The sequence below is a fragment of the Acanthaster planci genome, linkage group LG14 (genome assembly GCF_054643075.1).
Source record: "Acanthaster planci isolate LZ-2023a linkage group LG14, COTS_SCS, whole genome shotgun sequence".
NCBI lineage: Eukaryota > Metazoa > Echinodermata > Asteroidea > Valvatida > Acanthasteridae > Acanthaster > Acanthaster planci.
In genome coordinates, this window is record NC_141790.1 from 6,851,006 (window position 1) to 6,878,037 (window position 27,032).

At 39.7% G+C, this 27,032-nt stretch overlaps 1 protein-coding gene across 2 annotated transcripts; it reads left to right on the forward strand.

The window, feature by feature from the left end:
• Positions 1 to 149: 149 nt before the first annotated feature.
• Positions 150 to 26,742, forward strand: LOC110985302 (choline-phosphate cytidylyltransferase A-like). Of its 2 annotated transcripts, XM_087145940.1 has the most exons (10): positions 150 to 289; positions 5,692 to 5,812; positions 7,935 to 8,029; positions 8,358 to 8,466; positions 9,883 to 9,999; positions 10,445 to 10,596; positions 13,352 to 13,579; positions 14,917 to 15,105; positions 20,604 to 20,735; positions 24,675 to 26,742. In XM_087145940.1, exons 3-9 carry the CDS (start codon positions 7,949 to 7,951, stop codon positions 20,724 to 20,726), a joined length of 999 nt encoding a protein of 332 aa, XP_087002066.1. In that variant the 5' UTR covers positions 150 to 289; positions 5,692 to 5,812; positions 7,935 to 7,948; the 3' UTR covers positions 20,727 to 20,735; positions 24,675 to 26,742. The 2 variants fall into 2 exon arrangements, with proteins under 2 accessions (XP_087002066.1, XP_022101933.2); XM_022246241.2 differs by having other exon boundaries at positions 20,604 to 26,742.
• Positions 26,743 to 27,032: the final 290 nt, after the last annotated feature.

Consider the following 27,032-nt stretch of genomic DNA (forward strand, 5'->3'; position numbering starts at 1 on the left):
CTCTAATAAATAAAATGTGTATGTTTAGGTATATGTGTTGTATCAGCGTTTAATTTAGGAGGATTTCAACATAAATTACCTCCGTACGCCACCAATAGAAAATGGAAAATTCCAAAACTGTAAACAAGGTCAACCTACCTGCACGGTCATCAAACCACATCGAACGACAAGGCCCGGCAGCTGCAAGTATTGGCTGACGTAGCGTATCACGCTGTGGAGTCACTTACCCAAGATTTTCTGACGTCGGCTCCTTGTTTTTCTCAACAACTTGTGGGAATTTTTTGACCAGGTACACACAGAATTTAGAAAAGATATAGAGATATAAGAATTTTGAGCAACCATTAGATTTTAGAGCTGTAGTTTTCAGTGATACAGTAATTCCTGCACATCTGTGACATCTGGCGCAATGACCTGATGACGCGCTAGTCATTGCTGGCTTTGCACCTCTTATTTCCTTCTCTTGCACTGGTACTTTACTCGGGTGCATATTGGCGTGTAATGTACTTTAGTATTAGGCCTACCAGTGTACATGTAAATCCTGCCCGTAACTTCCATTTGCGCTTATTCAGTAGGCCCTAGTGTCATATAATATATGTTTTAAATTTTATAGAAAACCTGAGGCTGATTCCTTTTTTGATGCAGTAGCACTTGTAGGCTTAGGGCATGTACATGTACATGTATGTGAGTGTAACCAAATCTACCTCCATGGTGTAACTGACTTTAAAAAGCCTGTGCCTAAGAGTAAGACTGAAATTTAGTTGTTCTTTTGGAACTGGGTATCCTTTCCTGTAACACAAACATTGGGAAGAGTTCCATATGGACACCAGTAATTCTTCCCTACACTTTAGGCTAGCACTGTGACCGAATAGCTATCAGAGAGCAAAAACATGTCCAGAACAGTCCAATTTAGGAGGGAAAATACCACATTGTTTACTGAGAAAACACAATTTTTCAGATCAGTCTGATAGAATTTGTGCGCAGGGTGTAAAGTGGTGTCCGTATGTGGAACTCTTTCCCAAACATATAGTCATGGTATATTTTTCCTAACAGAAAAATTTGACTGATCTTGCCATAACCGGCGGTTTTCATTTCAGAAGAGGTTGCTTTCACTTGATTGTTGAGATGATTATTGCAGAAAGAAGTTTGCATCTGGCATTAAAAGGACGTATTAGTAGAAAAGAAACACAAAAGAAGGTTTTTTCATTTTTATTCATGCAAAAAGAAGATGCTGATTAAAAAAAACCTGTTGTGCAAATGGCACAATAGCTTGCCGGTAATCAGGTCGGGGACCAAACGACAATCTAGCAACGACGCTAGACCATTTATACGTTGCTTGGTTGTGCAATGATGGCGTAATTTTTGTACTATTTTTAGTTCATGGTGCCCAGGTAACTTCGATGTCTTCATTGGCTGGAAACTTCAATACAAATACATGTAGCTATGATTGCTCAAATTACAGGAAATGGCTACCCCATATTTAAATGAAATTTTCCTTTCATTTGGAATCTGTAAAAGCAGATCAAGGAGGTTTTTGGTTGAATTTTACACTTGAGGTGTCAAATTTGCATCAGTGGGTAGGCCAGTTCCGCCGATGAAAAAGTTAATGGGAAAAAATAGAGTTTTGCAAAAGCTTTATACTTTATGCATGAAAGTGTAGCCATTAAAAATCTCCATCGATATACTGTGGCAACTTCTATGATTACTATAAGCTATTTTCCAAAATAACCATCTGAAATAATATTGCAGGTTTAAATGGCAACAGGCACGGCGGCCATGTGGGCTGCCGGCATGGTGGCAACGTTGAAATCTTGTTATTTTACAAAATCTCACAAGGAAAATGACATAAAAATGATGTCATTGCCGCTTGAACAAGCGACATAAGCAGAAACTTGCGACATCGCTAGATTGTGATTTGGTCCCCAACCTGGTAATACCAATGAGTCATTGGATATTGGGATAATTTTACAGCACAGTACTATGTGTAATCTTTGCACTATGAGCTACATGTACAATCAAGGGTATGTTCAGGCTACAATGGAGATGGTTGTGATTTAGATGGTTGTTCTGCTTGTCTACTTTTTAATGAACTCAAATAGTAAAGAGTAAAAGAAACAGCTCAGAAATTTTTCCTTCTTTCAGTATTTTTTTTTTACCCAGCCTGAAAAAAAAACCCACCGGGTATTGACATCAGCAGATCGGTACCCAGCACAGGCCAATATACCGGAAATGCTATCTGGTCGCACTTTGTTTTTGAGAGTTGGCATCAAACCAATACCATACAAGTCTTAAATTCATTTTTTATTAAACTGAGTGATAGTTTGGTCAAAGAGAAGCCGGATGATGAGCCACAAATGAAAAGATTGTAACTGTTTAGTCTAGTAAGTTCACCTTGTGGCCACATTTTTAAAAATGTTACAACGTGAGGTCAGATTTTGAGTAACTTTGATGTCTAACTTTCTATGTCTAAACATTGTCTGATTACTGATCATTGATAAGGCTTTGAACTCAGGTTGGGTTGGGTTGGGATTATGTAATTACCAGGTAAATTGATACAGCTAACCTGTTTTCAGTTGGTCTACAACTACACAACTACGTCTAAGGATCACACAAGATTGACAGGGTAACAGGTGTCTCTTTGATACACTCCCTATTTTAATTTGTGTCCAGTCCACAAATATTTGGATTTTCACACCTTAGGGGTAAATTCTTTCGTAGCAAACCTACAATACCTAACCAAATTTGTGAATATATAAAGATAACCTTAATTGGACAAAACATAGTGTTAATGTCTGGCTAGTAAAAAAAAACCCTGCCCAGAAATACTGGTACACTGTATGTACATGTACAAGGCTATGTGTGCCAGTCACTGGTCACATCTATTGACGTCTGATAAAGCCTGAAGGTCAGAGATTGACCTTTCACAACAATTGGTAAATGCAAATGAAGTTAGCATGGTTGTTCCCTAATGCTTGGGTCATTATTGTAACCTGATACAGAAAGCGTATTGATCAATCGTGTGATTTGATTTCCAGAGATTGCATGTGTATTCTTCCCTGATTTGTGCAGAATACACAAGTACTATATGTACACACATCAATTTTTTATTTTAACCACTTCCAGTAAGTCCAGGATATTGCTCAGCCATAGGAATTTTTGGGCTGAAGAACCTGTTTTTGAAAAACTCGAAAGGTACATATGAATATCAGCCATATTTTCAAATGAAGTCAACCACAAGAGATATTAAATCTTTACACTGTGAACATCTTTTCTCCCCATAATCCCTGTTCTCACCTTTCTGCAGTAAAATTAATCGTCAAGGACTTTTTCACAGATATTCAACAGGGAATTATACAAGTTATCCCACCACAGAGTTTTCATACATGTAGGTTTTTAAGGCTTACATGTAGATCTCCCCCATGATTATAATGGACAGACCTAATAGCACTTCTACCCACTCAAGATAGGATTTTGACTACCTTGTTTCAAGGATTGCTCAACAAAGGAAATTTCTCATCAAGGGCATTTTGTAGATTGCTAACTTCAATTGATGGACTTGATGAAAAAACTAAGTCTAGCAAACTTCATAGCAAAATGGTGTGTTGTGGGATTTGTTAGGGGAGATCTCATATAGTGTAAAGTGTGTATTTGTTCCATGGAGTGCCTGTACAATATTTGTATGATACTTCTTAATGTTCAACTCTTGAAAACACTGCAGGGTCCTGCAATGAAGTGGTTCATGTATTGTCCGGCCTTGCATATTGGCGGTGTTCAGCTTTCAAGACTTAGGCCCACCTTTACAAAGTTATACACTAGATAAATGGAAAATTGAACAGTTAACCGTAGTTCATGACTATAGATTCAGCATTGACACTGTACTGTTTGTCCTAACATTCCATCTGTTCTTTGTTCAATAAATGCTGTCATAAACCACAGGTCAGCTTTACAAAATTGTTATTTTAGGATGTAATGTATATGCCTCAGGCAACAGTTTCAGCAAATACTGGAATTTTCACAAACTGCGTTTCGCAAATCTTTGGGAAACTGATTGGCAAAAGTGCAGTAACCTGAACATTGCCAATGATTTACATACATGGACCTGATGCCTACTGGTATGGTTGGCCTTGAATCTTTGGTTGGTCGTGAACGTTGTACATGATGACAACAGACGGAGCACACTGTCCAAAATTTTGTTTACCCTCTGGTTCTTTTGATAACCACACATACTCAGAAACAGATATCCTTGCATGATGCTACCCCAAACCTACCATGTACTGTACGGTACCTTAAAGAGCAGTGGTGTTGCTGTTATAAACTCGGACAGTATTGGACAAGATACATGTACATGTATGGTTAAAGGCAACTCTGAAATGATGGTCAGAATTTTTACTGTCCTTTTTAGCCTTTAATAAGATCATTTGAAACAACCTTCAAATGCATACAGCTATCTGCATTTACATTCATGTACATGTACCTGAACATGTAAGTTTACGCTGACACCCAGTATTGAGAGGAGTTTGACAGGAGTTTGCTCTCAACTTAAATTTTAAAAAAAGCAAAGTACAAACAAGGCTGAAAGATTAGCTTTTGCAGCTTGACTTGAATAAAAGTGCCAGTGAATGATTTTCAAGTTTCAATCATTTTCAGCATTTGCTTGATGCTCAGCTGGGACTTGTACAATGCATCATGGATTCAATGCTAAAGATTGTCTTTAACTGAGCATGGTACACGTACATGTACTTCATCATGTACGCATCTGTCAACTGAACTCGGTGACAAACCTAAACTGAAGTGCAAGAAAGAAACTTCACAAAATGCCCAATTTTTTGTGTTGTTTATTCTTTAATGTGATTATTTGGAACAAGGGGCCGGCATTCATTGTGTGAAATTGTTAAATTTATGTGTTTACAATTTGGGACATCCACCCGCTAACATGGCTAATGTGTGCCCAGAAGTACAACGTACATGTACACATTCTCACCCAAACATGTTTTTTGGGCAATCGTGGACGTTCCTATTGTCCTCTTTTGTTCATACTTTAACTTTTTTGGAAGGCCTCTAATATGTTTTGTACACGTTTGGCAATCGTGGACGTATCGGGAATCGTGGACGGTCATTAATTCTTTGGTGTAATGTCCGCAATTGTTTGGGAACATCAGCGCACAGAGAGGTGTGTACACTGTCATGACTGTGTGTTCTGTGCATGCACTGCATGAATGGCAAGATTTACATGTACATCACTGATTACATTGCTATTCAGATCCAATGATTTGTAATCATCGATTGATATCAGCAACCTTACACCATGTCCCAACAGCTTGGTCTTGGCTTTCCTAACCACACAATTGTCCCGTTTCTGTGGTACCTGTACCTCACTGCCTGTTTGCTCTTTTTGGATATTACATAACCTTCATCTGTGATGACAGACCACACAATAACAAAAGTTGCACTTCAGCATTTTCACTTGCTGTTCATGCGTTACTTTTACGTACATGTACTTTGCCCTTGGGAGTGCATGCCCGATGCGTGCTGGTATTTTTTATCTATATTTATAGCTTGTCTGTGCACTTGCATTATGGAATCAATACACCCTGCAGATAAGGTACTTTGTTTTGAAAATTAATTTTTTTTCATGGCCATGGACTGAAAGTTACCTTAACAACAATTTTGCTATTTCCTTTTGTGAAATCACAGTGTGAGCTGAACATCCGTCGCCTAAAGAGTTCAGTTTCTTCATAAGTGTAGGACTCCATGTGAAGTTCAAACTTCTCAACAGATGTAAGACCTAAGTGAACTGAGGTTGAGATTATCAAAGGTGAGCCACACTGATAATCAGATTAGCAGGTATTGTCATTGTGTGGTGTTTTACGATAGCGTGTGACTTTGTGAGTGATTGGCTTGCGTATTGACTAGCGCTCATATTCTCCAACTGATTTTGCAAATGTGCTTGGTAAATCATAACACCATATTGGTCAAATTGGTACATGTACATAACACATGCTGCCACCTGCCCTTAAGCATTGTGCCACCGCGGTAGCGATTTCTACATGTAGTTCTGGTTGCTACAATACAGTATGAGACCAGTATCTTGTTATGTAACCTAGGCTAGAAACTAGTTCTCACTGAATGACGACTTACATGTACATCCAGGATAATAAAGTCTCCTGCAATTTGGCAAATGTAATGAAAGAAGTTTTCACACTTGTACATGATGGAGGGAGCTGAAATTTCATTCATGTTTCTTATGTCCATTGCTGTCTGTTGCCCAGTTACATGTACATAGCAAAACCCTCCCTTGCAGGGCACATACATGTGTATGACCTGTCGCCACAAAATGAGCTGAAAGTCCAAATTTTTAAGAACTGATACAGTACATGAACAGTACATGTATGTATTTTTTAATTCAGCAGAAAAAGTGCTTTCCAATGGTATGTACACGTAACACTTAGAATTAAAGTAGGATGACAATGTGACATTCCAGCAGCATTCTGTCTTTGTTTTGGCATTGTTTCAACATCTCTGACCCGCAAAAATCAGTTACAGAATGACGTTTTTATATATCCGATCCAGCTAAAAAATTTGGAATCAAACAGAAATGTTGTTCTTTTTGAATAATATTAGAACCAAAATTGCACCTCCTCTTCAATTTTGACTTCACACTATCATAAGAGGAGTGCAGATTTACACCCACTTTCACATACCGGTTTTTACACGTACATGTACCTGCAGTGTTCTCCACAGCCTAAAATTATTGCAGGGTGGCACATTATGCGAGCACAGAGTGCGAAGCCGTTACGGCGTGGGGTCCCCCAGGCAATTTTGGATTCTACATGTAGGTGCTCTGTGGTACAGTCTGAGGTACTTCCTGGGCACCTTCTTTAGACTCCTTGAATCAACTTTGCTCGGGTTGAAATGAAGGCAACATTGTTATCAGGAGGTCATCAGAAGTTGATTTTATTTTGGGGGCATTTTCTTTTTTTACTGATCCAAACTCACCATCGAGCGGATTGTTCAGGATTACATGTACGTACATGTACTGTACATGGGCGCAGCGTGAGTGGAAGGTGCACAGTTGCTTTCCTAATTCCAGATCTCAAAAAAAACTCCATGGTCAGATTCCAGCGACAAAATCCTATAATTCTGATGAAATATGGTCAGTCGTCCACCTACTAATATGCTAATGAGAATACTGCCCATTGACTTTGTGCACACGCACGGAGAGACTTTATTTACCAGGCCCGTAATTGTTCACCAATTCATGTTTTGAAACTGGAAACATGAATTTAATGGAATAAGCATATCAACATAAGACAGGTATTGCTTTTGTAGAAATTTATTTTTTCTTTTCATGCAAAAAACACACAATTTGTTGTGCACTCAGGTGCAATTGGACTTTTGCACGGCAGTGTACATACATGTATATGGCACATGTATAGTGTGTTATAACACGACCAGTCCATACTCCAGGTATGCTGCCATTTCCAAAGTTCTATCTCCTACAGTACATGTACATGTAAGCTGGACAAAAATTGTCCTTGCTGGCCCGCTCACAACAACCAGGTTTTGTCTGCATATATAATACAATATGTCAAACCTGTTACTCAGAGATTGGTACACACTGTCAGTTCATCAGAATGTGTACAAATCTGAAGCAGTGTTCACACAGGAATGCTCCTGGACAGTGTTTGTCATACCTCTATTTTATACCATGGGGGAGGGGCCGCGGAGGTCCTTGTGCATGGTGTTTGTAGTGCTGTTTGGAACTACGTAAATTGGAGCTTGACTCATTCCAATGTGATTCAGGTTTGTGCCCTGGACTCCTTACCTCTAAATGGATTTGATAGTTTAATCATCATGCTGAGCAAGTCTAACTTGATGAAAAGGAAGAAAATACCCCAGTCTTCATCATCACACCTTTTGGCATATTTCTGTTTCAGACAACTCAACAGCAATGTCCGTTAAAAGGAAGCGCAGCAGTTTGAATGAGACAGAGGCCAGTGAGGGCGAACTACCGGCTAAGATGCCATGCACGGTGAGTACTTGTTTTCTCCTAACAATGTCTTTTACACTTCTTTTTGAGAATGTAGGCAGTTGTGTGATGGCAGCTAGTCTTGATACATCTAAATCACATGAACATAGAGACATTTGACTTGTTTTTGCCAATGTTGGCACTGTATTTTTTGACAAATTGTAGGTACCAATGAAACTTAATCGTGTTTCAGGTGCCGCAACATCAAACAAAGCCAAAATTAATTCCCAAAAGCCAAATTGCAACCTTGACAAGCATTGATATATAAGCATAACAGTCCAGTCTGCATTTTTCAACCTGATGATGATAACTGGATGTTTTGCTTCAGTAGAGTTGCTTGAAGCCTGCTATCATTGGAGGGACTCAGGAGTCTATCAAAGAGAAAGAAAGATGGAACTTCTACCCAGTAACCTATGAACAAGCTCAGAATGGTCCTCATGGTAAATGTCATTCATCATTCAGTTTGTATACATGTACAACGCAACGCCACTAAAATAAACATGACCGTGCTTGGATCTCCAGAATGCACCTGGTTAATAAGCACTTTGCTGCAGCGTCCCCATTTATCTGGTGTGCTGATTTATTCAGTCACACACAGGTACGCCACACATTTGTCAGCGATTGATCGACCTACTGATTTCTGCACATTCTATTAACCCAGGAGGATACCAACCACTTTGCAGATACTGCATTATTTCTCTGGCTTTTCTTTTGCATTCATCAAAACTGACATTGTATACCATGACTAAGGAAAAGCACAATGCACATGCATGCACACAGTTGTCTGCACAGATGTGCCGGGATCATGTGCCTATACACAGGGCGTAACAATCTGATGTACCCTTGTAAGAACTCAGCACACCCATCGAGTGAACCCAAATGGGGATTTACTGGCCGTATTTATACATCCGGGTCACAGTTTGGGTTGCTCAGTGGCATTTGGTTATTATTTGGAGATCAAGCACGGCAAAGGAGTGAGATCATTACATTGGATCCACAGAAATGTTCAGTTTACCAGTTCTTCAGAATGGTAGTTTTCAGTTGCTGATGCATCCACCTCTGCTCATTCAAACATGGCTTGCATCACAAATGTCTGCATGATGGTTTGCACAACGCTTTCTTTGTATGTTAAAAAAAAAGTACATAACATGGAAATCTGTGGATTTTGTTGAATGTATTATTTTTGTCTTCCATGTCCCATCTTCAAGTTCTCACTGGAAGTCAGATTGGGAAGTGAAACAAAGTTTTTACAGCTTAGTATGTATTTGTTCTCTTCCTTGGCCCCCAACCCCCTTTGGTTTAATTTAAGTCAGGGTTGACCGCCATGCTTAGGGTATGTCTCGTTTAAACCTTTTAACTTAATTTTGTACAACACTTGTAGTCAGTTGTTACCAGAAGTACATGTACATGCGCGGCCTACTCCTTGTACGGTAGGCCCAAGCTGTGATTAGAATGTCATTGATGTTAAAGGTAGTTAGGCATTCCAACTATGCAAGCAAAAGATTTGCCAAAGTTCTACTGTACTTTGGGATTAGCTGAAGAGATAAGATATAAGCTTTGGACTAAGCTGAGCTCATGTGCAGTTTTATGTTATTCTGCATATTTCTTGTATGAGGATATCTTTGTCAGAAAGAATGTATTCACTCATGCCACCTTTGTGTGTGTGTGTTAATTATGTAGTGCATTTCCATACATGTATCTAGAGATTGCGGCTGTATACTGAGTGTGGTACGTACATCTGCCAACTGTGTAGTACTTGCACTTATTTATATCATTTTACTGTTATCAAGTACTGTAATATCAGAACTCACCATAATTATTTGGCTTTACCATTTTTTTTTTACATCTAACCGCAGACTCTAGACCTATCAGAGTTTATGCAGATGGCATCTTTGACCTTTTCCATGCTGGACATGCCAGAGCACTCATGCAAGCCAAAAACTGTCTCCCCAATGTTTATCTCATAGTTGGAGGTGAGGCTTCTTACTGATCTTTCTTTTCTTTTCCTAGTTTTGATATGCATGCATGTATAGGCATTCCTTATCATTACAAAATGTGAAGTTGGAACTCAATTAGACATACATGCTTTTGTTGTTGCGGTCATTCGAAGTTCAAGGCTACACGTGTCAGCCAGTGGAAAAATTATACATTTTTAGCTGACCTGTCTCTGAAAAATGGGCACTGTGCAACAGCGGTATGTTCAGTTTTCTCAAAGTTGGTGTCAAAATGGCCGCAAAGAGTTCCTCTGGAAACTTCTTAAGGCTCAGTTCCAGAAAAAAATGCATTGTGGCGATATCAAAAACTGTTGGGGGGGAAGGTGGAGAATACTAAAGGATTTACCAGTATGAAATGTACTTTATTTTTACCTGTTAGCTCTCAATGAATTTTCTCTCTTTTGGAAATGCCTATTTGTCTCAGTCTGCAGTGATGAGCTGACAAGGAGATTAAAAGGCAACACAGTCCTTAGTGAATGGGAACGTTATGAAGCAGTCAGACACTGTCGCTATGTTGATGAGGTTATATGCGATGCGCCCTGGGTTGTCACACCAGAGTACATTGAAGAACACAAGGTCAGAAGCTATGTCATTGAATTTGGAAGAATGATAGCAAAAGTTAGCATCAAAGTGGCCTTTGCTTGCAGGCTTCATGTTGTTTAATATCAATAGGTCTACAAAAATTGATCCATACAAGTACTTCTTTCATTAACATAACCTTGGTTTATTTTAATGTCCATATGTTGGTAAAAACTTATCCGTAATATGAGTATTGTTCATCAATATGACCTAGGTTTCAATGCCACATTTCAAGATACTTCAACGTCCAAATGTTTACAGAAAATTATATCAACAAGTGACTCAGCAAGAAGCAAGTTGTGTTTGTAACATTTAATCTCCAGTGCTGCATGCAGCTTGAATTAAGTATGCTTGTATAAATCCAATGTCTATTTGAATGGACTCGCGCTGCTCTTAATTGTATTTGCTTCAGCATGACTCTGATATGCCCGTCTGAAAGGAGGGGGGATGATACCTGTGACCTGATCTCTGTCCTGATCTCACCATGTGGTTCTTCAGTTACTTTGTCTGACACTTGCATACACTATGTATAATCCTATATGCAAGGTCCAATTGGATGAACACTCAGTGTGCCAGGCTTCGATCTTTACAGTGCCCACCAGCAGCCACTGCCGCGATATCCCAGTGAATTGCCGTGATGTCCTTTAAAAATAGCGCGTACCTTTTGGCCACTTTGCCGACGTGCCCTTCTTCAATGATCACTAGGCGCCTACATGTATTTTAAAGTTGTATTCAACTTTCAAGTTACCGTTTAGCACTAGCGTTTCTGTCAACGGCCGTGCAGCTGCACCGAGCACTATTTTTTTCCGGAGGTTTTGCATCGCCCGTATACAACATGGTATAGCAACGATGTAAACGTAGTTGAGTTGTGTGATTCTAAAAATGTGGCACCAGGCTACTTTTATACATAGACTGGTTACAAGTCGCACCACAGAATTACACATTCTGGACCATTGGATTCTGTACATTGCATTATTGAGACCGAGTCACTATTATTTTGGGATTGCGGACAGGAGTACGACCCAGTCTGTTTTTTCCTCGCTATTTCACTGTACTGGTATGTTTTTATTCGGACGCCAGCAGGCTTTTATATTGGATAAATGTTTGTGACTCAGTGACCGACTTGCTTGAATTACGTTGTTTGTGAGTAATAAGCAGTACATTGATTTTCATAATACAGTGTTGCCTTTTTGGTATCATGAAAAGTAAAAAGACTCAACACCAAAGGGTAAATTAACCACTTCGGACCGGGGCATTTTTCAACGTTGAGGATGCTGGGCCGGCATGACTATCATTTTTTCCGTTTTCAAAATCCTTCAACAATTCATCATTCCATTTAACGGTCGTTTATAGCCGCACGGAGTAATCTTCAGGCACTACTCTAAGTTGACAGGTGACCTTCATTGACGCCCGAATATTTCAGCCAGGCCTGCAGCCTTGTAAACAGAGCCCAGATTGTGCGGTGTTATACAACTGTCTTTTGTTCACGAACCTGGCTCAGTGCACTGCTGACCTCTTTTCAATAGGGGCCAGATTAGCATGCAGCGGTGCTGTGTGGCTCATCGCTGCGGTGGTGGAGAGCTTTTGTCCCCGGTGGTAATCCGCATGCTCTAAATACCCCAAACCCTGGTATACGGTTTCAAAATAATGCTGGATTATCACCACTTTTGAGAGTGAAAAATGCCGGTCATGCCCAGAAGCCTGGTCTTTTGTTCGGAGTACGGTCTTTTGTTACAGGGCCCTGTTTCCTTTGTCCGAGTTCGGAGACCCTGGCCACACATATAAACCATAAGGCTCCGATTTCGGAGTCCCCGGCTGGTAGTGGTTAAAGTTACTACAGTATTATTTATTTTTACTGTTTACAATTCAAGCAGTGCCACTGCTCGGCATGTGAACAGTAACAATGAAAATTGCAGGCTGAAAGTTAAACACCATGTTGAAATTGAAGGAAAGTCTGTCACCAACAAGTAAAAGTTTCAAAATGGCCTTGGTGCCCTTTCAGTTGGCATTGGTGCCCTTTGGTTTTTGGGAGCCTTTGAGGCCAAGTAGCCTTGACCCTCTGAAACTTAAGGTTGAAGCCTGTAATGTGCATTAACTTCTAGATTCAATGGTTCATTGTAACTCAATGTGCAGTGGGTGTGGTTTAAACTGAAGTGATGTCACACTTACAAACCTTGTACTGTTCTTGATAGTGTGTTGAGACTGAGGGTTATACTAGGCACCATGTTTGAAGGCTCAACTTTGTCAGCATGCTTGATAAAGTCTCACACTGTGACCCATGATCTTGGTCATATTGGGCTTTTGTGTCAGGACTGGTATAGGCCATTTTGTGCAAACTTAGTTTCATTTTTGTTTGCACCAGGACTATTTAAATGAAAGTTTCCTATAGCTTTAACCCTTGACACTAGTCAAAACTTTGAAAGTTACAGTGTGTTTTGCTGCTGAGAATGTGGTGGGAGCCATGTTTGGAGACCTGAAAACTTTAGCCACGGAGACCTCATGTTTGCACATGTTGCTATGGACACACACTTTCCAACCAATATAGAGAACACTAAAAAGAACAGTAGCATGCTACAGCAAGACAGTTATCTTTTGAAATGTGACCTGTGTTTAGTTGTTCATCCTAGGGGTCAAATGGCACCTTTGATTTCACTGTCAAGTACAGATCCCCCCCGGGAGAAAACACCAATCATCAAGGTTGACATCCTGCCCAGAGATGACAATATCTTTCTTTATCTGCCATGGTCTGTAGATCGACTTTGTTGCACACGACGACATTCCATACAACACTCCAGGTATGCAGATGAATGATGTCTACAAGGACATCAAGGCTGCTGGAAAGTTTGTAGCTACCAAACGCACAGAGGGCATCTCCACATCAGACATCATCGCTAGACTAGTCCGTGACTACGACATGTATGTTAGGAGGAATCTGTCAAGGGGTTACACCGCTAAGGAGATGAACGTTAGCTTTATAAAGGTCAGTTGGGTACGGTAAAAGAAGAGCAGAACTCTTGGGTTTACATGTTTGAGCAAGTGAACTGAGATGTGCTCACAGAAGTAGAAGTAACCTAAAAGGGTCTGTTCAATGTAGTTTCTACAACCATTGGAAATACGGTAGACATCTTTGTGTTTCCAATTTATCATGTTTTAGTTTTGTTTGGTTAGTTATTTTAAGGGGTATTTTGGTATCTTGGGTGTTCGTGCTCATGGGAATTTCCATATACATGAGCAGAACTCTGATGTCACTCCAGGGAGAAAACCTCAATGAGTGCATTGATATGTGCGCAAACTGCTGAAAGTTTGTTTATTTTGCTGTTCTAAATTTCTTGTTGCGATGATTGAGTACATGCAATAAGGCAATGAACAGCCCTTCTTAGAAACATTTCCAGTGAACAAATTTGAGGTCCACAATTTGAGAAACCTATAAAATGACTAGTGTCACATCACGGCAGTAGCCCCTTGATTGTGTGGAAAATTATGGGCAGTTTCTACCCTAACTGGATGGCAAACTGTTCGTCAACTGTTCGTGAAAAGTATCGTCATAAAGTTGCATTTAAGAAAGTTGCATCTAAAATGCATCTAAGAAAATTTCATCACCTAGACCCTTTGAGGCGTCTGGAAGTCGCAGAATATCTAGAACAAGGGTCATGATATGGAAGCAGGATAATGTGGTAACTGCCATATATGTGCGTTTGTGTCTTGGAAAACAAGCAGGTCTCATGCAAGAGAGGTACTTAGCTTTAACTAGGCTTGTATCAATCCCAGTACTTAAGCCTTTCACAGGTTCCACAGGACTGCTAGTTTGGAGGTTTCCTTTAGCAGTCATTGTCATATTGCCTGGGCTGAATCTGTGCCAGCTTTTGGTTCATTAAGCTGAGTTTAACGTGCAGGTGTTAATCATCAACCTCATGGAAATAAAAGCAGTTTCGTAGGAGGCACAGGAGTACCTTTGCAACTCTGAGCACACCCTTCTGAAACATTATGCGCTGAAAAAGAAATGATCCGCACAAATCAAGGGGAATATTTCTCTCAACCAATTCCATTTTAGATGTTTTAGAGTACCCATAGTTTCCTACGCAATCCAGCAACTTAGGCATCAAAATGAGGAAAGAACTTTCTATTGAAAAGCGAACAAATAATGCCCCCAGAATATAGTTTCAAACCTTAATACTGGATCAAACCTGACCCTTGAGGTCAGTCAAACCAAGTGGATGCAACCTCTTCAATATCTAACCCTGAGATTTGTTCAGAATGACTACCACACGAAACCATGGAAATGACAGTGGATTGTTTCCCCCTCACGTTTGCTTAAAGGAAACCAGCCTGAACTTTCAAGACCGAGTGGACAAGGTGAAGAAGAAGGTTAACAGGGTGGAGACAAAGTCCAAGGAGTTTGTGCAGAAGGTGGAAGACAAAGGACGCGAGCTGATCCAGCGCTGGGAAGAGAAGTCACGGGAGATGATCGGCAACTTCCTGGACTTGTTTGGATCGGACGGCACATTGGTGAGTCAACTCTGTGTTGACCAGTTGACGCTGGAGGACACATAAAGCTGCAATGATATTCCATAGTAGTTTCATGTGGAGATTGCTAATGGCAGGGGTGAGGTGTAGTTGTGGGGACCACACAAGTTATAAAACCCACACGTTACAAAACAGAGATGTTGTGAGGAGTAAAAAAGTTAAGTATCCCCTGAGTAATGGCTTGGACATACTTCCACACTACAGTGGTTCCCATTTTCCTAATCATAAGGATGTAGGTGTGTGGAATGTATGAATAAGAAATATATGTAATACAGGACGGTTTGAAAAAGTAAACTCAAGTTTAAGGTGATCACCTACATCCTGCAATGCAGAGAATTTGTATTACCAAGTGTTGATGAGTAGGGTGCTGAGCAATAATCCTGAAAAATGGTAGGTCAAGCTTAATTGGATCTCAAGATATCACCCATCACACATGGCATGCATGTACAAATCTGGTTTGTCCACAAGAGCTTCATTGCACGTAGGTATGATTGAACACAATGAAGACATATAAAGTTATCCATTTTTGACAGTCCTTTTCTTAAACCTTTTGAAGTTTGAAAGTATTTCCTGGCATAGTCTGTCTGAAACATCTGTCTGGCATGCATGGGACATTGTTGCATTTGTCTATGACAGGCCTGATGATCGTCAAAAACTTGTAGTTTTGGCTGCATTGGACGTGTATTTATTGATGGCAGTTTAGCCCTAAAAGAGCCAGGGGTGGAATCCACCCCCCCCCCAACATGTTTTCCAATATCTCTGCAGTGCAGCTTTTTTTTTTTTAGAGATTGAGCCTTTACAAGTTTTCTTTGCAGAGTAATTCTCTGCAGTCAGTTTGACACCATTCTTGCAAAAGTTAAACATATCGTTCTCGCGCATTGCACATGTTTCCGAGACAGGTCAGCCAAAAATGTATACTTTTTCCACTGTGGTGCTCAATGCACGCGTACTGGCATGCATGTAGCCTTGAACTTCATATGACCTAATAACAAAACCTTATGTGCAATTGAGCTCAAACTTCACATTTGTAATGATAAGGAGTGTTGGTGTATGCAAGCTGAGTGTAAAAAATCAGGCTTGGCACATCCAAGTTCTTAGGTGGGCAGAATCTGAGATGGGTCAAAGTAACGCAGCTCTTTGAGGGTTAAATGGGGCTACCTACTTGAACATTATCAATCCGATGCTAGAGCCCCAGCCGCAGGTTATTTTGGGGCAACAGCGTAATGGAGCTATTCAATGGGCATGGTTTGTGCAAGATGGAGCTCCAGCTCAGAGCAGAGGAGTAGTTCATAACCAGCTTCAAGAACTTTCACCCAACCATGTAACTAGACTTGGTCATCCAATAAAATGGTCACTGAGGTCACTAAACCTCACTCCATTAGATTTTTGGCTTTGGGGTGATGTCAAATCCAGAATGTACATCAAAGGTCCTCCAAGGACAATAAATGAATTCGGACGGCGAATTGAAAATACCTTCACAGCAATCAGAAGAAAGCACCTAATGCAACATGCATTGCAGCACATGCAAGACAGAGCACTCATGTGTATTGCAAACTAAGGGCAGCATGTTGAAGAAAGGCCCATGGACAAGTCAGTTTTACACATGCCATCTGTAACGGGGGATACCAGTATCTCACTATGAATTTCTGCCTGGTTAAAATGCAGTTTCTCGGTTAAAACTGGTGTATGCCGTCTGCTCACTCAATTTAACCATGTTCATTTTCGGTTACACTAGGGGCACCAAAAACACACTGTTAAAATGGGATTGTTTTTGGAAACTGGCATAGAGGTCAGTTTTGTGGTTTTTCAGCTCGGATAGTCAGGCTGGCTATTCGGTTAAAACAGGAACCTTCTGGGGAATCACACTGTGCGGTCCGTTTTGTGGAGTATAATCCCCCAAGGCCAGATGAGTTCCTTTGTGCATGGTGATCATACCGCATTAATAAGCTGCCCCACCCTAATCCCTAACGGTATACTAAATACATGTAGCTTTTAATCACCACTGATTGATACAAGCAAGTTCTTTGCATTGGTACTCGGCACTTCATAGGCCTATCCTGGCCTGTACCTGAATGTATTAGTCTTCAGGGGTCGTGCCTCCCATGTACTTCAGGATACAAACATTTTATTTCACGCCTCACAAATCCCTGCCGAACAATCGAGCCCTTCAAGACTCGACCTGTCGATCCGCGGATGGAATGCAACATGCAAGCTTATATAAATTAGCAGCCTCATGAATGTGCCCGACCTTCCGCATATCGTGAATATTTTTGCTACCAACTCGTGCTTCAACCAAACCGCCGAACCGAACCTAAAATCAGCCTAGCTCAACCAGGGACTGTACAATGCACACATGCACGTTCCTGTACTGTACGTAATACATGTACATGCACTGTACATGTATTATGTACATGTAAAGTAAACTTAAGATGGCGTCCCACATCACATGATGGTGAGATTTCAAAATCAACTATTCCAGACACAGGTATCGTTTTTATTCAATCAATTCATTGCTTTATATGTAAAAAATCTGTGAATTTATCGTGTAGAGTTATATTGTACCGGTAGGTATGGCATTTCAGATGCATTACAATACTAAATTCTCACAACATTTGTGCTTATGTATATTCATACAATATCATGCATGCAAATCTTCAGCATGCACACCCTTACGTGCCATACTTGGCCAATAAAGTTAGAAATGGACATCCAGAGTGAGTTTTGATTGGATGCTGGTTGAATCGGACTTGCGCTCGATAGACGCAAACGCAAGGGATCCTAGGCCCCATTTGCGTAGAGATACGGCCCAATTTGCATGTGACGTCTTTTTCATTCTTGCTATTGGCTGAGATAATAATGAAAAGGATGTTCTAAGCTTGGGGACGGGGCATTGAGAGATTTCTAACCAGGAATTTGCAGTAGACTGTAGATCAAAAAGTGCAATGTGAGATTTAATTTGAAGAAGGTGAGAATGCTTAATTCCTCAAATTACAAATATACTGACAACTGGCCAACACAAGCCGGTCAAGGTGATCGCCATCCATTGCAATATCGGTTCATGTCCGCATCCGCCCTTGTGCACCTTTTACCGCACCGGCCCACGCACGTTCAGAAAAGCATGCCTGTGATATCATGCGTCACACAGTCAAGTGTAGCTCACATGATGTGACCAGCCCATCGATTCAATACATGGGCGGGGAGCTGGAGCCGTACCATGCGGGCAGCCCGTTAGCCATGTGCTGTCTGCTGAAGAATTTCTGCCAAGATTGCCAAGTTGTTGCCAATTTGTTGGGGTTTATGGGCCGGCAGTACCAAGCTGCCATTGATGCCATTGGGAGTTTTTAATCGGTAAAAGCTTCTGCACTCTTGACTCATGGTTAACATCAGACAATGGGTGCCGCCATCTTGGATTTTAGCTCTAGCGCAATTGATTTTGTGCACGCAAAAAACAGTCACTTCTGATTAATTGTCATTAAGGACTATGAATGGTAACTATACCAATAAAACTTCAGTTCTTTGCTTTAAATAAAATACTCCAGACACAGGTATCGTTTTTATTTGATTAATTCGTTGCTTTATATGTCAAAAATCAGTGAATTTATCGTGTAAACGGGTGTGGAAATACCTCCACATGCATTGAAGCCAATTTCCAACTTGTAGAACGTAAGGAAGATGATTGACATTTCCCCCAAAACAACTCTTTAATTAGGTAATAAGTGGATTTACCCAACGGGACTCTGCAGTTTGTAGCACGCCATCTCTCCACCGTTAAAACACGGTTAAAATGGCTGACTGTCCGTTTGGACTGCCGACAGACCAGGAGAGGATTAAGGCTTGAAGTGTGGTGGGTTCGGTTGAAACACGGTTAAAATGGGGTGAACATTTTGGCTTGATCCTGGCAGTTAAAACAAGGTTAAAATCAAGGTGGATTACTTTTTAACCGAAAAAAGACATTTAACCCTATTTTAACCGATCTACATTTCGTAGTGTCTTGAGATCTCATTAAGCTTGACCTACCATTTTTTCAGGATTATTGGTAACCACTCTACTCATCAACATTTGGTAAAATCAGATTCTCTAGATTGCAGAATGTGGGTGATCACCTTATACTTGAGTTGACTTTTTTACAAACCACGCTTTGTGGTAAAAAGTACAGACCTCAACTCATTAGTTTTTGATGCATGGATTTGAAATGTTCTCTTTCACTGGATCTTCAGTTTCGTCTTTCCACAAATCTACAATTTTTCCATGTAACATCCAAGCACAGGTGTATCTTTTCAATATCAGTGGTGACAAAAGTGTGTCATTTTAGCTCAAAATGAGCTAAATGTTACCCACTCTCTGAATAAGCCTTTTGCGAGTGACCTTTGAATAAAATCTGGTACTCTGAGTTCTTTAAATTCACGGAAACAAAACAATTTCAATTCTCCATACTAAAAACACTGTTGCCATACCTCTTGATTCGGGGCAAGCTTTCGCTTAGTTACATAGGAGACGTCTTGCCTCAGAACACTGTTTTCAATGGATAAGAAGGACACAAAGGAACCAGTCCATTCCAGAGATTGTGGTCGGTATGCAAAGCTTGCCCCAAATCAGGAAGTATAGCAACGGTGACTTTAGCCTGGGGAATTAAAATTGTCACGTTCGTGTGCAATCAAATAACTCAGTGTTCCAGATTTTATTCAAATTTAACTCGCAAATGGCTTATTGACTAGTGCTGTCTTCAATGTACTGAATATAAGAATATTCAATCATCAACTGCGCATTTTAGTAGTTTTTGCCTGTTTGAGCAGTTGATTATATAAAGACATACACTGCATGTATGGACAGAGCCAAAATTTGCCATTCATGTACATGTACATGTACGTGTATGTTAGCTGTACTTGAAAACTACAACTGCTGGAATGGAATTTACCCAAAATGACCTTCTGTCTGGCAGTCAACGTAGATGAATATGACAGAAAGGGACTCTGAATTGTGTTTGCTAAGCTAGTTATGTTAATGGTCAATGAAAGTAGAAACTTGGCTTAAGAAGAGTCTTCAAGGATTGAAGTGAAATTACTTGGTTCAAATGATTTCTCAACAACTTCCTTGGTCAATAACCATGTAAAGTTAAAAACAATTAATGTTTTGGATATTAATACAGCAGATACCCGCAAATAACAATCAAGAGTCTGCAGATAATGATCACTGTATGCAGATTTTAATTAGCCCTGAATATAAGATGTCTGAGCAGTGCAACAAGCAGCTGCAAGTAATGTGTTTAAAACGTATCTGGTAGTTTTCAAATATTCAGTTCAAGGCAGTTACTAATATACCATTACTAAATTATTTGAAAATGGACCACCTTTAATTGACATGGGAATTAGTGTACATGCTGCCGTTGTTGCGTGTATGATAAGTCCCTAGCACCTTTGAGTGACAAGCATTGCTGGACTCCTTGCGCCTCATTTGATGTTATTAAATCACTTATTCTGCAGAAAAGGATGTTTGTGGATGGAACTGATCGTCTCAGGAATGCCATCTCACCCCCAGCCAGCCCTACATGTAGCTCTTCACCCCCACCACCAGAGCACGATGACAGTGACTCAGACGAAGCCTAAGATGAGCAGGTATGGGAGAGGCCATCTGATTGGTGATTGCTTGAGGATTTATGGCTTTAATTGGTTCTTGCCAATATCTATTTATAATGCAAGTGACATTTCCATTAATAGTGGCTCTCTGTGAAGTTAATGATGCTGCTGTTGAGATTTTTAGTTCCTTGTCATGAATGATCAGAAACTGAAGCAACAGGGTTTGGGATTGGGTAAACATGTGCTTCAAAAACTCTGGTTGGTGATCAGAAGTCTATTTATTCATATAGGAACTTTGAAGATGGTGCAACCTGTATAAGTGTCTATTAAGGTATAGTGGCACGTAATTAAGCACGATGTGACGCAGTAGGAACAGCTGGAACTAAGAAAATGCCATTATATGTTTTTGAAGTGCAAAGGTTTCATGAAAAATTCCAATCAGTGGCAGATATCGACCCACACAACTCAGAATTTACAGTAATATGTGAAAGTCTTCAAATCTCTTAAGTTTTCTCATGTAAGGAGATTTGAAGCGTCAACAAATTTAATAGTTTGACGTGTCCTGGGTATTTTGTGAAGATTGCATTGAGTTTATTTTAATCAACTACTGATGATCCACTTTCCTATATGAAGAGATTTTCCAAAAGTCAGTGTTTGTTTATATAGGGAAGTTATTTGATCTTAGTATTATCAAGTTTATGCATTGCCCATTGAGGGCATTTGGGTGCCTTAGCACTGACAAAGATTGGATTACCCCATGGCAATTAGTATACATGTACATGTTCTGATGTTTATATTAAACCAGTGCATCAAAGTGTTCAATGCTTAATATTGAATACCGATGTGATTTTAGAAACATACTAGGCATTGTATAAAAGTCCCGTAGAAAGAAAGGTGAAATTTGCTTTGCTGTGGCTTGAAGCCACATATTAAATTGTTTGTACCACTATGCTTGACAGATTTGTAGTAGTGGACATCATAAATGAGGATTAACCTTATAATTGAATTTAGGGGAGATTGTTTGACTACCATTTAGATAATGGACTTACCCTTCAGCAGAATGCAGAATGAATATTTAGAATATAATTCAGAATATATCTATATATATCATATCACAATGTAAGTGTTCTTCCAAAGGATCGAATATCCAGGTCATAATTTATTTGTGGCTCAATTTATGTTAAAGAACTTTCTTTCAAAGACTTGAAAAGTTAATTTTTGACAGTGACTTAGACTGGAATAGATACCAAATGATTGCAAATGAAGAATAATGACGAGACTTGGTAAGGCCTGTAAGATGTGTGCACTGTGAAATAGTCTCTGTAAGGGTTCCACCTTTACTCATGGTTTACAAACTAGTTTGGTTAGACTTCTCTGAGCATTAGGCATTTGTCAATGCATGTTACATGTTTATTTTTGTTGAAGAGCTCATCCCTTGCATTTGGGTTTTGATTTTGTTTTGATTTTTGAAGAAATATTGTTTGGAAAGCTGTATGTCTTGCATTTGTAATAGTGTCATTTGATGAGCTAATTACAGATATCACAATGCCTTCAGGTAGTGTTAAACTGTGTTGTTCCAGTTAGAGTGTTATGTCCTGGATTGATTTAAATATCAGATGTTCCATTTGAATGTTACAGGTGACAATTTGAAACTAAGTTTCAGACAAGATAGGTGTACCTTGGTTTTTCTGGCTTATTCTGAATGGTTGAGCTGTTTGATAACACATAAAGCTATATGATCCTCTGATAATATTCAGATAACTCAATATTATGCAGACTCCATAAAGACTAATGAAAGCCATGTGTGATTCAATATTTCGTTCTTTATTCAGAACATCTTCAGGAATGAAGATGTTCTGAATAAAGAACGAAATATTGAATAAAACATGGCTTTCATTAGTCTTTATGGAGTCTACATAATATTGAGTAAAGCTATATCTTATTCCAAATTTATGTTAGTGTATGTGATTTCAGATTTTATTTAAATGGGAGAGTTAACCTCTTTGTGCCGGGTCCATTTATCTGTGTTGATTCTGTGGGCCGGGTAATTTTTCATTTTCTTCTGTTTTCAAATTCTTTAAAAATCTTAACTTCATTTACTTAGATGTTTACACCCACACAAATGACTGTCTGGTGGGGCCAGATTAGCATGCAGCAGTATTGTATCGCTCATCACTAGAGCTCTGGATCGCTTTTGTCCCCGGTGGTAATCTGCTCGCACTGAATGCCACAAACAGTGGTATAATCTTGCAAAACTATGACGGATTTCCTCCTCTATTGACAACTGAAAAAATGTTTGAAATTCCCAGCAGCTCGGTCTTTTATTCCCGAGTACGGTCTTTTCTTATAAGGGCCAGCTCTGTTGTCCGCTGTCAGGCAGCTGGGCATTAGGTGTCAAGAAAACGAACCTGAAACAAGTTCCCCTGGCAGAAAGTGGTTAAAATGAATAGTAGACCGAATCAAAACCATGTTTCAAAAACATTTTTGTGTAGAAATTTCAAAATTACTAAAAATGGTTATTCAAAAACATTTTTGTGTAGAAATTTCAAAATTACTAAAAATGGTTATTCAAGATAATATGCGTGCATTGATAAATTAAAATGCAGTTTAAATTACACTCAATGATGTGCAGAATAGGCCCTTGGGTTCTTTGTTTTTAATGTAAACTTGACAGTTACAAGCTTGGAAAAAAGAAGATAATACCATTATTGAATGTCTCTTGAAGTGGAGATGCAACAGGTCAAGTGAGCCAAGTATTGCTATCCTTGGTTATAAGTTTTTTCAGATTTTCTACAAAGGTTGCTTCCCTGATGTTTTTTCCCGTGATCAATCTTTTTGCATTGGAGAAGGTTTTAAATGCAATCTGACTAAAAGCTGACAGACAGTGCATCTGGACTCAGCTCCAGTTGATATTGATGCAAACTAATACATTCACACTCAGTTGGTGAAATCAGTGAAGGTGGACACACTGTGCGTTTAACTTGACTGCTGTGTATGGCCTGCCATAGACGCAAATATGTACGCAGTGGCATAGGAGCACTCCAGGGTGTGGGAAAATATTATGTTGCAGTAAGAAGTATTGTATAAATTTTATTGGGAATCAGTTGATGAGCTGTACAATTAGCTATTTATCAAAAGTTGGCAGCCACGTCTTGCATTTCTAAAAATTCAAAATTTTCGGCCAAAAATAATACTTTCCTTGAGTGGTTGAGCAAAGATACCAAGTTTAAATTTCCAATTTGTCACATTCTCTGTTTGCAGTCTGTTCTCATTACCATAATAGTTCAAAAAAGGAAAATGTATCAAGGACATGGTACCTGTATGAGTGGCTTGCAGTATGAATGTTTGTGGCCAAAAAAAGCCTTTTATTGGGATTTTCAAGATTTACATTGCTTTCCCTGATGCATTCTTCACAGTGTACTTGTCATCACTGTTATATCCTCTGATTTTCATGTAATGAGATTCGCAGGCTTTGAAATGAAAAACATTTCCAACAGCACTAATTCTTACTATGAATACAAATATGTTTTGACTGAACAAGCATGTATCTTTTGTATTTCAAGGTTCGTCAAAATCTTGTTTTGATAATGAAGATATTTGTATAACATGCACATATCCACCAGTACTCAAGGCACTTATTCTTATCGCTGTTCACTGGGCTTGGAAACATTCCCACAAACCATTTCAGCTCCTTCAGACATACATACATGTACCTGCAGCTTGATGTAGCCATTTCAGGTATACCAGGCAAGATATGGAACGAAGGGGTACCCCCCCTTACCTGTCCAATCCCTAAACACACTCTAGACTATTGTTACTTGACGCATCCCCCCTAGAAGTCTGTAAAGAATTCCTGAGATTCCAATCAAACAATGACCAACACAAAGGCGGGGGGGGTCTCTCCGTCCCATATCTTGCTTCAAATGATTTCAGGTGTTACCAGCTTGATCAGCTGCTAAACCTTGTCCTTCCTGACAGGTGCCCATTCAAACCCTGTGTGGAGAGAAACAAAGCAGCGTTGAAGTGACTTGCCCAGAGACACATCACTCCTTCCTTCCCTGTGATCAGGAATAAACCCAAACCACTAGGCCAACACTTTCCCACATTAACACACATGCAGCAAGGTATGAGACGGAGAGAACCCCCCCTGCTTTGTGTTGGTCATTGTCTCGCAGGAATCTGGGGAATTTCTTTGAGACATCTTGGGGGGATGTGTTAAGTAACAATAGTCTGGAATGTGTATAGGGATTGGACATGTTGGGGGGGTACCCCTTGGTCTCATTTCTTGCTGGGTATACATTAACATGTATTTGCCCCTCATCCCCCTTGTAGTGTTGTCAGAAATGTGTCACATGTTATGCAGAAATCTTAACCATGCCATCCCCCAATCTTGCTGGAGCTGGCTGGCCAAACAGCATAAGGATTACTGCAGTAGATTAAATTTGATGGACCACTTTATCAATACAATGCAAATTGTAAACATTTCAGCCGAGGTCATTATAGAAGTGTGGACATCTCAAGAGAATATTCCTAGTACATGTAGGTAGGGGACAAATGGTAGCAGGTGGTGTTCACTATAATGATGAAATCTGTGAAACAGAAAGCAGCGATGTCTTGTAATTGCTTTTCTCTGCAAAACAAGTAAACTGTATTTTATTGAAGAGAATATTGTAAGAAAATGTATGTGCCCAGTGCTCTGAAGTTAAGAATCATTCAGACATTAAGAACCATATCTGAAAACTCACTGTGTCACCTGAATCTTCATTTTTTAAAACTATTCTGAAAGCGTCAGATTTGTGATGGAGGCCCAGTGTGCAAATCAGAATGAAATAAGCACAGTTGCAATTGGAAACTAAACAGTAACCATGGTAACCACCCTTGTATCAAAGGAAGTACAACTAGATTTTCAGGGATCTGAAAGGAGATCTGTACTTGTGGAATCTTATTTTTATGAATTTAAAAAACCCGTCCTTTGCAGTACTAAAACTGGGCATTTTGGGGAAATGTTGCATAGCTTCAGGTCTCCCCTTCCAAATATTCTGAGATGTTCAAATCAGTGTTGTAGTCAAGTCAAAGACATCACAAGTCCGTTCATTGGTCGTTTTACAAGACCAGTCATAGGTAATAATGTAAAGGAGAGCTTTTGTTGCAGTTCATTTGAAGGGCTTTTGATATAGTTGAAAACTTGCTGACTTGCCATGGGTTTGTGATAGCGTTTCAAAGGATTTGACTGGTGTGAATGTCTAATCAGATGGAAGCATCCAAGTTGGAAATCTATTCCCTCACCTCATAGACACACCTCCAAGCAAATCTACATTGCAAACTTCAGACGGCGGACAACGTAAGAGTGCTTTTATTGGACTTTTCCGAACATATTGTTGTACAGTCACAGCTTGGACCTGTCCAGACGTCCAGACATCGACAAGGGTTAGATAAATCTGCCATGCAAAACTGTTAAAGAGAGAAGAGAAAGACTGCTGAGCAAGACTGGTAGAGGCAGTGAATTAAACAGTCCCATCAGTATCCAAAGGAAATTTGGAAACCTTTTTACTTCATGCAGTATGTCAAACTTATTTCTTAAATAATGAAGATGCCCGAATTGTGTTACTTGCTGTCTTGTAACTTGTAATTGGTAGATTAAAAGTAAAATCTGTAAGCCATTGCTACAAGGTAAAATTGGAATGCAGAAAAGTAAGCAAAATACATAAGGGCCTTCCAGTTCTGTAAATCTGTTCAGCTTTGATTTATCAGTGCTTTAGTCTACTTTTATGGTAGGGTTGACACGTCATTGTATGACGTAAATCACTCTGTATGCCTGTGAGTTTCTTGTAACAAAATTACATTAATTGTACAATTGCAGAAATTGAGATATAGCTCGTGACAGTGACACTGATTTCTGGTAAAATTGAGGCGTTACAGTGCTTTGTTTCCGTCTAATGACTTGTGGGAGGGAGGGGTTAGCTCATAATGAGTATGGTGCTGTAATCTCTGCTGCTGCATGGATAGTGTATTTCTGTCAGCTATTAAACAGATGGAAGGAACACCATTTTGGAGTGTTACTTGTTTTTGCGGTCCCAAATTTCCATATATTGTGTTTGAACACGTCTCAGTTCTTTTGTTGAACCTGAAAGAGTCAGGGAAAAATCGGCTCCCCATTTTTCCAATATCGTTGCAGGGCACTTTTTTCACATGCCAATTTTTCAGAGGTTTGTTCTGTTGTTTCTTGCAGTCATTTTTACACCAAGTTGTAAAACTTGGCTATGACATCCTCCTGTAGTGTTCATTTGGCCAAGACAGGTCAACCAAGAATGCATTTTTGCTATGCACTCACAGACT

Bases quoted from the DNA above. Each gene is read 5' to 3' on its own strand.
- LOC110985302 (XM_022246241.2), top strand. From the start codon at position 7,949: ATGTCCGTTAAAAGGAAGCGCAGCAGTTTGAATGAGACAGAGGCCAGT. The intron at 8,030-8,357 runs GTGAGTACTTGT...TTGCTTCAGTAG, and splicing joins CGGCTAAGATGCCATGCACG to AGTTGCTTGAAGCCTGCTAT. The intron at 13,580-14,916 runs GTCAGTTGGGTA...GTTTGCTTAAAG, and splicing joins TGAACGTTAGCTTTATAAAG to GAAACCAGCCTGAACTTTCA.